Source organism: Otolemur garnettii, unplaced genomic scaffold (assembly GCF_000181295.1).
Source record: "Otolemur garnettii isolate 467f Iridium unplaced genomic scaffold, OtoGar3 scaffold00017, whole genome shotgun sequence".
In the NCBI taxonomy this organism is placed as follows: domain Eukaryota; kingdom Metazoa; phylum Chordata; class Mammalia; order Primates; family Galagidae; genus Otolemur; species Otolemur garnettii.
The window spans coordinates 11,709,383-11,721,827 of NW_003852412.1; the positions used below are offsets into that span (position 1 = coordinate 11,709,383).

The 12,445-nt window shown below is 35.5% G+C and overlaps 1 protein-coding gene across 1 annotated transcript in view; it reads right to left on the minus strand.

Annotated features, from left to right (window-relative positions):
- Positions 1 to 12,445, minus strand: part of WDR41 (WD repeat domain 41) — a 43,888-nt gene that overhangs the window by 17,496 nt on the left and 13,947 nt on the right. Inside the window, exons 3-5 of the mRNA XM_023510940.1 lie at positions 9,735 to 9,783; positions 8,093 to 8,224; positions 4,467 to 4,529 (exon numbers count right to left, since the gene is read on the minus strand). Of these exons, the coding sequence (XP_023366708.1) occupies positions 4,467 to 4,529; positions 8,093 to 8,224; positions 9,735 to 9,783 (244 nt within the window). The remainder of the gene's footprint in view (positions 1 to 4,466; positions 4,530 to 8,092; positions 8,225 to 9,734; positions 9,784 to 12,445) is intronic.

Here is a 12,445-nt window from a genome sequence, read left to right on the forward strand (position 1 = left end):
AAGGATTGCTTTAGATGTTTTAAGATACTTAACCCAAAGTCACAAAGATTTACTCCTACATTTCTTCTAAGAGTTTTATGATTTCAGCTCTTATATTTGAATCTTAGGTCCAGTTTTTTATTTTTATTTTTTTGAGACAGAGTCTCACTTTGTCACCCTTGGTAGAGTGCTATGGCATCATAGCTCACAGCAACCTCAAAATCCTGGGCACAAGTGATTCTCTTGCCTCAGCCTCCCAAGTAGCTGAGACTACTGGTGCACAACACGGTGCCCAACTATTTTTAGAGATGGGGTCTCACTCTTGCTCAGGCTGGTCTCCAACCTGTGAGCTCAGGCAATCCACCCACCTCGGCCTCCCAGAGTGCTAGAATTACAGGTATGAGCCACCGTGCCCAGCCCTCAGGTCTATTTTGAGTTAATTTTTGCATATGACACGAGGTGGAGATATAATTTCATTATTTTTATGTGGGTATCTAGTTAAGCCAGCATCAATTTTTAAACAGACTATTCTTTCTCCCATTTAAAGGTCTTGGCACCCTTGTCAAAAATCAATTGGACATATAGGTGAAGTTTTATTTCTGGACCCTCAATTCTATTCCATTGATCTATATGTCTATCATTATAGCTGTACCACACTGTCCAGATTACTGCAGCTTCACATTAAGTTTTGAAATTGGCTAGTGTAGAGCCTGCAACTTTGTTCTACTACTTTTTCAAGATTGTTTTGGATATTCTAGGTCTCTTGCATTCTATGAATTTTAGGATCAGTTTGTCAATTTCTGCAAAAAAACAAAAAAGCCAGCTGTAATTTTGATACTGCGTTCTATCTAAAGATCAATTTGGGTAATATTGCAATCTTAATAATATTAAATTTAATTCACAAACAGGGAATGTTTTTTCATTTATTTAAGATCTTTCTTTCAACAATGTTTTATAGTTTTTGATGTACAAATCTCCTATTTCTTTAAATTTATTTCTAAGTGTTTTATTCTTTTGGATGCTACAGTAATGGAATGATTACTTAGTTTCATTTTTGGAATATCCATTGCTAGTATATAAGAATACAACTGAGTTCTTTATATTGAAATTTTATCCTGAAACCTTACCAATTTATTAGTCCTAAGAATTTTGTTTTGGACTTAGAATTTTCTATATACAAGATCATGTCATTTGTGAATAGAAGTAGTCTTATTTCTCCCTTTCCAATATGGATCTCATTTATTTCTTTTTTACTGCCCAGTTACCCTGGCTAAAACCTCTAGTACAATGCTGAACTCACCTGGCGAGAGCAGACATCCTTATCTTGTTCCTGGTCTTACAGAGAAAGTATTCAGTCAATCTTTTACTATTAATATGATGTTACCTGTGGGGTTTTCATAAATGTCCTTTTTTAGGCTGAGGGGGTTCTCTCTATTCCTTGTTTTTATCATAAGAGGGTGTTGGAGTCTGTCAAATGCTTTCTCTGCATCTATTAAGATGACCACCTGGGTTAGTTCTTTATTCTTACTATGGTGCATTTCATTGGTTGATTTTCAGATGTTAAACTAAGCTCAAATTCTGGGATGAATCTTAACTTGGTAATGGTTTTTCCATGTTGCTGAATTTGGTTTGCTAACATTTTGTGGAGGATGATATACTGCTTTAGTCACTTAACAATTTATCACTAGCATTTTCCACTTGGCTTTTATATTCTTCTGAAATGCCATTTTAGCTTATACATCTACTGTAATTTAACTATTTTCCTCTAAAAAGACATTTAGGACATTTTCAATCACCTATTTTATAAAATATATTTGTAGTATACATTTCTATTTATAAATCTCTACCTAGGTTTCTGATTATTTCTTTTAAAGAGTTTTCTAGAAGAATCCCTGGATTAATGGCTATATCATTACTTTTTAGATTCATTCATAATTCCAAACTACCTTCCAGGAAGATGATATCAATTTATAATCTCAACAAGCAATAAATATGCCAGTTTCACTATCTCCTTGCTAACATCAACCCTTACCAAAAAAACTTGACTAGTTTGAAAAATAAATAATACTATTTTTCATACTGGGAATCTGAATTCCTTTGATAAATTATCTATTCAAGAAAAACTAAAACACTTAACTGAAGTGAGTGCAATGATGTTTTTTAACATTTTTTTATGAGAAACAGGATTATAGCTGGAATAAACAAATACAATTATCTAGCTGATTAATGTTATAGTAAAACCCCTTTAAAGGCTCAAGCGGCTAAGGCACCAGCCACATACACCTAAGGTGGCGGGTTCGAATCCCCAGCCCGGGCCCACCAAACAACAATGATGGCTGCAACCAAAAAATGGCCAGGCATTGTGGCGGGCGCCTGTAGTCCCAGCTACTTGGGAGGCTGAGGCAGGAGACTCACTTCAGCCCAGGAGTTGGAGGTTGCTGTGAGCATGATGCCATGGCACTCTACCCAGGGGGATAGCTTGAGGCTCCACCTCAAAAAAAAAAAAAAAAAAAAAAAAAAACCCCTTTAAAAACTACTTTCACCATGTTGGTGAATCTGGTGAAATGTCCACCATATTGGAATAATTTTTTTTTATTGACCAGTTCCTATAATCAAGTCATGAAATTATTTACCCAAGGAATTTTCCCCAAATACACAGGTCATTATGAAAGTTGAGATACACAAAGATATATCAAGAAACATAAAATCCGAATAGATGGAAACAAAATGAAGCCCTCCCAGCAACACCAAGAAGCTGAGCAAGCTGAAATTTGCACAGGTCAGAAAGGAAGCTGTGGACTGTGTTTCTTGGAAGTGAAATCATGGACCATAACACAGTCTGTCTTAAAACTTCTGTAGTGACCTACATTAAAGTTTTTCTCACCCTCTGTCCAACTTGTGTATGACATTTGCATTTGAAACTTAATTAGTCAGTTTTTCAGATAGCAAGAATATTTCCAAAGGAATGTACAGATTTTGGTCATGTCAATATGCTAATGACTCCTTAAAACCCACTGTTAAATTAGATAGTAAGCATATAGTATGTGATACTTTCTTCCCTAGAAATTTTATCAAATTGATATTTAGAACAGCATAGTACCATAAGGTAGCTACCAGAGATGCTACCTTTTAGGGAAAAAAGTGAACTACCTAGACTACTGGCACACATGATTCTTTCACATTAAAAAGGAAAAAAGAAAAAAGTAGTTTTAATTCCGGTATGGAAATCCATTACCCTTAAAGCAAATGAGAGAACATTCCATCTTACTAGTATCTTTTCGCAAACTTGCTGACATTACAAAATGTGGTTTTCAATCACAGAACATTTAAGGTAGTTATGTGGGGATCATAAGCAACGAAGTCTTATATATGGTTGTTTTTCTATTATGTAGCAGAGTTCCTGTCATATAATAAGAAGCCCCAATTAATATTTGCTTGTAAATGGGCATAGTGGCTCACACCTATAATCCTAGCACTTTCAGAGGTTGAGGCAGGAGGATCAAGAGTTGAAGCAAAGAGTTCATGAGTAGCCTGGGCAACACAGAGAGACCCTGTTCTCTACAAAAATACTAAAATTTAGCCAACCATGGTGGCACATGCCTGTAGTCCTAGCTACTACAGAGGCTGAGGGAGGAGGTTTACTTGAGCCCAGTTGTTTGAGGCTGCAGGGAGCTATGAGTACGCCACTGTGCCCCAGCCTGGGCAACTGAGAGACACTGTCTCAACAACAACGAAAAAAATTTGCTTGTTAAATGAATGAACCTAACAATAGCAGCCAATTAGCCATATGTATGGAAGATCTTTAATTCTGGAAATAACTGACATGTCTTGTATTTAGGACCTTAGAGAAGGCAAAGATCAAGGAACAAATAATTCTATATTTTTAGTTGAAAGTATGAAGAAAAGGCTCGGCGCCTGTGGCTCAAGCGGCTAACGCGCCAGCCACATACACCTAAGGTGGTGGGTTCGAATCCAGCCTGGGCCCACCAAACAACAATAATGGCTGCAACCAAAAAATGGCCAGGCGTTGTGGCGGGCGCCTGTGGTCCCAGCTACTTGGGAGGCTGAGACAGGAGACTCGCTTCAGCCCAGGAGTTGGAGGTTTCTGTGAGCGTGATGCCATGGCACTCTACCCAGGGGGATAGCTTGAGGCTTCGTCTCAAAAAAAAAAAAGAAAGTATGAAGAAAATAGACCAGCTACTATCATAGTCAATCTGCAAGTAATAGCTCTTCCCAGATTTACTTGTTAAAAATACACATTTTCCTTATCTTGCTATAGGGATTATCCCCTACTCTAATTTCAAATTCAAACATTCTTGTACCTAATGATATGCAAAAATCTAGTCTTAGAAGAACCAAATGACTGTAGGTGTGTTTCAAAGAAATAATTTTTAGACCTACAAAAGTAATTTCATTTAACTTATTAAACCATTTGTCTGAGACAAAAATAGATTACGACAAAAACTCATATTTGCTTAAGATTTTACCTTTACTGTAGAGTGGAAGCATGACAGTCTCCGAACTTGTCTGCCACTGTTACTGTCCCATACCTAAATTTATGTTAAGAAATAATTCCTAAATCTTAATTGTAACTTTTCTAATTAAGAACAAAATCATAAATATTAAACATTTAGTTAGAAAAATATTTAAATAAAACCTAAAATAGTGTTTAAACTACCACAGAAATTAATTCGTATGGTGAGGATCACGCCTAAAGAAAGTAGAGCAGGCTTATGATCTAAAATAAGTCTGACATAAACTTTCCTATCAAATTATTTGAGAATTGCAAGAGCATGAATGGTCTGAAGTACTAACTCTTTACAGGCATTTAATACTGCATCTGTTTATAAAGTTTTTTCTCCAGAATAGCCTACCATAATCTGATAAATATGAAATATTTCTACTAAAAACCATCACATCCATTACTGAAAGCTCCCTGAATTGTGCACAGCCTCATCTATTACTGTTATTCCAATTCAGAGAAGACACTAACAGTGTATTACTATTACCTGTATATACCCCAATTTAACATAATTAGAGGGCCTAATCATAAAAAGTCCAAAGTTTGGACTTACAGAGCATAATGATTTTCAAATGTATTATACCATTTCCTATGATGATAAATACATTTTACATCATGTCTGAAAACACACAGGTATATGTATGTATTAAAAATTAAAACTAATTTCACAAATCGGTTAACCACTATCATATCCAATGCCATCTGTAATTTTTAATTATACAAATGCACCTCAACTTGTCTTGATAAACCCACTGTTAAGTAGAAAATGTAAGTTGAAAATGCACTTAATACACCTAACCTATCAAATATCATAGCTTTTAACCTAGCCTACCTTAAATGTACTCAGAACCCTCACACTAGCCTACAGTTGGCAGAATTGCCTGGCAACACAGTGCACTATGGAGTACCAGGGGTTTGCCTTCAGGAACACTCCTCTGACTGGGAGCTGCAGTTCACTGCTGCTCCTGCCCAGTAGTAGGAGAGAGCATTGTCCCATATATGACTAGCCCAGGAAAAGATCACAATTCAAAATTCATTATCTTGGTTTGGCCGGTGGCTCATGCCTCTAATCCTAGCACTCTGGGAGGTAGAGGCAGGTAGACTGCCTGAACTCACAAGTTCAAGACCAGCCTGAGCCAGAGCAAGACCTTGTCTCAAAAAAAAAGCCAGGCAGCAGGTTCCTATAGTCCAAGCTACTCGGAAAGCTGACGCAAGAGAATCACTTGAGCCCAAGAGTTTGAGGTTGCTGTGAGCTATGACGCCATGACACCATGGCAGTCTGCCAAGGGGGACAAAGTGAGACTTTGTCCCAAAAAAAAATTATCTTTTTAATGCACAATGCTTTTTATACTATTGTAAATTTAAAAATTTTGAGTCAAACCATCCTAGGTCAGGACCATTTATCTGTGTTTTGTTTTTTAAATGAAGCCTGATATGAGAATTAATTATTTTATATATCTCTCTCACTTAACAACTTCTAACATATAAAAAATGCCACCTGTAAGTAGACTTTGTTTTCTGGTCTTAAAATTGCTACACTTCTAGTATTAGCTCACAGCCTTTTACTTATTTTACTAGTTGACAGCTAAATGTTCACTATTCAGTAACTTGAGCTCTTAAGGCTACCATTTGAAAAAAACTTAAAAATCTACCTTCAGCACTGAATCATGAAATATACAGGTTCAGTATCCTTTATCCAAAATGCCTGGGACCAAAAGTGTTTTGGATGTTGGACCTGTTTAGATGTTTTGGAATACTTGCATACACATAATGAGATATCTTGGGAATGAGACCTAAGTCTACACACAGAACTCATTTGTTTCCTATACACCTTATATACATAGCCTGAAGGTAATTTTAGACAATATGTTTAGTGATTCTGCACATGGAACAAAGTTTTGAGGACAACTGTCATAACAAGTCAAGTGTGGAATTTTCCATTTGTGGTGTCATGTTGGCATTCAAAAATTTTGGATTTGGGGGCATTTTGCATTTCCAATTTTTGGATTACGGATGTTCTATATGTATTGAAGGCCCAAGCAGAATAAATTTAGACTTCATCCTGGGTAAAAGAAACTGCCAAGTAAGCAGCCTTTTTTCTCAATAAGAAAAGGAAAAGATTTATTCAGCAAAGGAAAAGATTCTATACTATCATTTATAGGTACAATTTATACTGATACTGTCCCTGCTACTACCCTCTGTACTGTAATGGTAATTTTAGTAATTGGCTCAAAAATTATTATAGTGTCTTAGGAATGCTCTAGTAAAGAAAGTATTTTAAATTCTATTTTAGCAGAGATTCTACTGATAAAAAAAGGAAAATTCTATTTTTGCAGAGATACTACTGATACAAAAAGAAAAAGAAAACTTTTTTCAATAAATTAATACTTGCCTCTATATCAGAACAGCAGTGATAAAGCTACTGTGCCCTAAACATCTGAGTGAATGTTATATGAACAGTTGATCTCCACTTAAATCTTGTCTTGGCATTTTTTCACCTATAGGCAATCTGTTCAGAAACCACTTCAGCTAATGAACTCAAAGTGTGTTATAAAGTAAGCCCTTTGGGGCTTACTCTAAAACTTAACATCACTAATGCTTAAAACTTTCAGGTAAGCATAGACTTTCCTTAAAGCTAATCTGATGACACCTTTTTCAAAAAATATTAATAGTGAAAGACTTCAGTTATCCACAGCACTTAAGCTCTGGCCTTCACAAATTCAGTTCCTCATATAGATATTAAAGGGTTTAATTTGTTTACAGAAAATACTTTCTGAAGGCAGTATCATAGCTCTGACTTCACAGTTGGGCTGGCTGCCAGATCTGCCCTAATCTCACTGTGGTTATGGGAGGTTACTTAGCCTCTCTGTGCCTTTATTTTCTCATCTATAAATGACGATAATTAAAAATTCTTCTCTTAAAGGGTTATTTTAAGGATTAAATGGGTTGATACATGTAAAACACTTAGAACAATGCCTGGCAGCACACAGAAGCCCTTGGAAAAACTTCACTACTGCTATTCTATCATAACTTTTTACCTAAAAGAATGGGGAAATGAAAAATAATTTTACTTTTATAAAATTGTTTTTTAATACAGAATATTAGTTTGAAACACTGGGCAGATGATAACTCTCTTTTCTGCCAGACTCAGATACTCAAAAGCATGTCGTGTTTGGGGCCATTGGTTTCTTTTACTGTACTATGAAGAGAAAAAAAAGTAAATTATTCTCCAGTCCAACTCATCTTTGTTTCCCTAAATCGAAAAGCAAATAGAGATAACAGGGTAAATATTTCAAAGCCCAGATTCTCTTATTTCTTACATTTTATACAATTCAATATAACAACAACTCTGGAAAGAACAGCTCTAGTCAGGGGGCTTCCATCAATAACAAGCCTTAACCTGTCGTTTCCAGCCTGATACTTTTCCGAAGCCTAATACTTTTAAGAAGTATCTTATAAAGACTAGAACAAAATCATTTTTACTGAAATAGAAATGCACAGGTAAGCCCTGAGAGGCTAAAGACTAATAATGAATACAGTGGCTCCGTGGGTCACTGTAGCTATTTCGCTTTCTTCCAGATTTAAGGATATAACAACTGTTTTATCTGCAGAGGCTGTCAAGATGAGTTGATTTTTTTCTTCACAAGATTCCAAAGAAGTAAATGTAATAATAGCTGTTATCTTTTGGGTGTGTCCATTGAGTTCCAAAAGTTGTTCTCCTGTCTGAAACACCAATAAAAATGTTAATGGGCTCATTTCTCACAGCTTAAATCATCATAAATGACAATACAATCACCATGTAGAAGATACATAGACATGCCATTTAAAATTGCTCATTCAGAATTTATAATTTAGCTTAAGCAATCAAATATAATCTAACGAAGTTCTAAAAGAAGTCACATAATTTTATTTTCTAATAGAAAATGCTAATTTTTAGCATATTTTTATAGAAAACTTAAGGAGTATTCTTTCCCACGGTTTTAACAATATAATTGTGTGACTTAAACAAAAAAAATCAGTAACTTCAACTGTAGAGAAAAAATAGTGACTCCTTATTACCTAAAAAGTCTCTATAGTCATAGGACTTTGAAAGGAAATAAAAGCGTAACAACATGTGTGTATGCGTACATGTGTAAGTACCTCCACTGATTATCAACCACCTATAATGTTAGGTCTCTGCTCCATCTCTGTTTAATGCCCACATCTATCCCCACTCACCCAATGTTTCTGTCCATCAGTCTCTTGCTAATTTCCCAAATAGTAAATATATGAAAATAAAACATAAAATATAAATTGTGTAACTCTCCAAAATTGCATGATTTCATGAATGTAACAAAAGCAGTGGTTAAAAACTGCTTAAATTATAGTCAAAGCCACTAAAAAATAAGAACCTTACAGAGTTAGACCAGATTAACAATCAAAAATAAGGGTGAGAGGAAAAGAAATACTTTAGAAGAGAATACTCTGAGTAACAAAGCATCAGGAAGAAAGGCCTAAAGAAACCTGGTGAGGCCTGAAATATTCATTTTTAAATAGACATCTTTTTTTTGAGACAGAGCCTCAAGCTGTCCCTCTGGGTAGAGTGCCATGGCATCACAGCTCACAGCAACCTCCAACTCCTGGGCTCAAGCAAGTCTCCTGCCTCCGCCTCCCAAGTAGCTGGGACCACAGGCGCCCGCCACAACGCCCGGCTATTTTTTGGTTGCAGCTGTCATTGTTGTTTGGCGGGTCTGGGCTGGGGATTCGAACCTGCCACCTTGGGTGTACGTGGCTGGCGTCTTAGCTGGTTGAGCTATAGGCGCCGAGCCTCATTTTTAAATAGGCCTTTTGTTACATTACTATTAAAATCAAGTCAAACATAAAACAAATGTTATGTTATCATATAATGTTGAAAGAAAAATTGTGCCTCTCACAAAAACCAACATGATTCATTTTGGAAGTCAGTGCATAGTTACTGAGAACCTAAATTTTGTTCAATAAAATTAAAATTTTTATTTTCATAACTTGGCATTGTTTCCCAAGAAAAATTCATAATTAAAAAACTTTCCTCTTTATTATGAAATATTGATCCTTATTTTATTAATAAATAGATTTAACCTAAGTAGCCCTTTTCACATATTAGTTTCAAATAATTATACTGATATGCAATATATCCCTAGAGAGTATTTATGAATGAATACTCCACCATACAGTCCTATCTTTATTATATAATCCACATATAATCAATACACACCTCGGCATTCCATACAACTACAATTCCATCATCACCAGCAGATGCAAATCTGGTTAAAAAAAGCATCAAGTAAAAAATAATCAGTGATAACATTTAATCTCTAAGATTAAGAACTATTAGACTTTATTAGTATTTAGGCTCATTAACAAAGATTAAGTTATTTAAGCTATTTTAACAAATATTTATAAAATACCTTCTAGGTTCTACTTATATACAAAGGATTCAAAGATAAACAAGACATTTACAATGTTACAAAGATAACCTGTAGAAATGTAAAAATAAGGGAGATACACAGATGATCTTTAGAGTCCTTCCTTGCTGTCAAATTCTATAATCTTAAGAAATCCCTGTTACATGAAATGAAATCAAGTTAAGGAATAGCTTTAGTGATGGGAAGTGATAGTCCAAGGAGGGAACAGAATCGTGTCCTCAGATAAATTATTTCTATTATTTTCTCTGAAAAGACATCTTAACTCATCATTTAAAGTCAAGATCACTCCTTTACTTATCTTGGCTCCTTGGTCTCGCCACATAAATTCTATGTTCTTGGTTTGGAACAGTTAGGGGGTCTTGAGTATTTTTTAATTGATTTTTAGAGAAGATGCTTGAGGGACACAGAGGTAAAGGGAAATGTGTCCTGTGGCATGAAAAAAGAACTGTTACTCTACTGTGGCTTGTCTCTCCTCGTCACCTCCAGTTCTCTATGCATAGAGGAATGGTCATCTACACTCTGTACACAGGAAGACATCCTTGACAACTGTTATTAAACAGTTATCATACTATAATAAACATCATTTCCCTACCAAGAGAAATAATCTGTCACGTAGGATTATTCGTCATACTGACTACATTACAGTAGAAGCAAGAAAACACTGCTCTTAAGCAGTAACCCAACACAGTGGTATACAATAATCACATTTTAAGCATGTCAAATAATTTATAATACACAATGTTGTAAATTATTTTTAAGGACTCAGAATTAATTCAAAGTTATCCCCATAGTATTACTTTCATTCAACTAAATTCAGGTTTGTTTTTTGAATAGGAAAGAAGTGGTGTTACAGAGAGCTAGCTATGAACAGCATATAAATGGTTCCTTTTTTTTTTTTTTTTTTTTTTTGAGACAGTCTCAAATTGTTGCCCTGAGTAGAATGCCGTGGCATCACAGCTCACAGCAACCTCAAACTCTTGGGCTTAAGTGATTCTCTTGCCTCAACTTCCCAAGTAGCTGGGACTAGTCACAGGTGACTGCCACAATGCCTGGCTATTTTTTTTTGTTGTTGTAGTTGTCATTGTTGTTTTAGCCAGTCCAGGCTCGAATCCGCCAGCCTGGGTGTATGTGCCTGGCACCCTACCCACTGAGCTATTGGCACTAACTAAATGGCTTCTTTTTAATTAATAACCATTGATAAATTATATTCTACTAACAGCTCTGGCACTTACAAAATCTTTTGTACTCGCCTGGAAGACTGTTAGTAGGTTTCACAAAATTTGGGTATGCCTTAGATGTCTGCTTTCAAGTAAACACTGGCCATACATTTACCATTGGGAAAAAAAGCACTGACAGAGCTGGACATAGAAATCACTTTGTTCCTATGGAAGCATCTGCTCTAATGAACTTTACCCACAGAAAATCTCACTACTCCAGCCATGTAACACTTTCTTTAACACTCCAAACTAAGCTTCAAGTTCAAATTTTTCATGCTCCACTTCAAAATCCCCTACTTAACTTCTGTGTTCACTGGCTTGAACAATCCCTATACTCAGTTCCCCATTGCAAACCCTTGATTATGTCTACTGTTAGAGCCAAGAGAGTAGATAGGAGATGTGAAATTTATCAAGTATGGTCTAACAAAGTTTGCTAACAATTTTTTAAAACGGAACTACATATCTTCCTAGTGGAAAGGACTTTTAAAACGTCTTACGTAACCAGCTAGAAACCATACAGTTATTTTTAAATCTGTAAGCATCATTCATTCTTATTTTAAAAACAAAGTAAAATAAAATATACTAGAAGTAAATCTTTGATAGCTTATGTTTCTGGACCTATCGATTTCTTTTGTGTATAGTGATGGCAGGGAGGACAGGACTCAAAGTATTAAGTTTTCTTTGGTATAAAACATCAATTTCTATTGATTCTCTAAACCTCTTGTAATTGCTTTTCTCCCATTTAGAAGACTGCAGGTTTAAAATATATACTTTTTTTCTAGCCCTGATTTTTAACTTCTCATTACTGTTTTATTATGTTTGAATCTCATGAGTTCACAATGAGAGACAACTGAATGGCTAAGAGTTTAGAAATGAGATAGAGCATTTCACCTCAAACTTATTTAAATCAGTAGTGAACAAAAAGTTAAATCTAAACAAAGCTCAATAGTAATGCATGAAATCACAGCCAATTTTTTATTGCTTAGAGGTCAATTACCCAGTTGGCAGATTATTCAGGCCTCCAACTCTCATATATATTCTATTGCTGCTCCTTCTCTTCTTGCCACTTAGTATTTATCACTACCTCCGCTAAAGAAGAAACATAAAGCTTTAAGACACAAGCCATATAACTTTACCACATGTTAGTATCTCTCTTTTTTTTTTTTTTTTTTGAGACAGAGCCTCAAGCTGTCCCCCTGGGTAGAGTACATGGCATCACAGCTCACAGCAACCTCCAACTCCTGGGCTCAAGCGAGTCTCCTGCCTCCGCCTCCCAAGTAGCT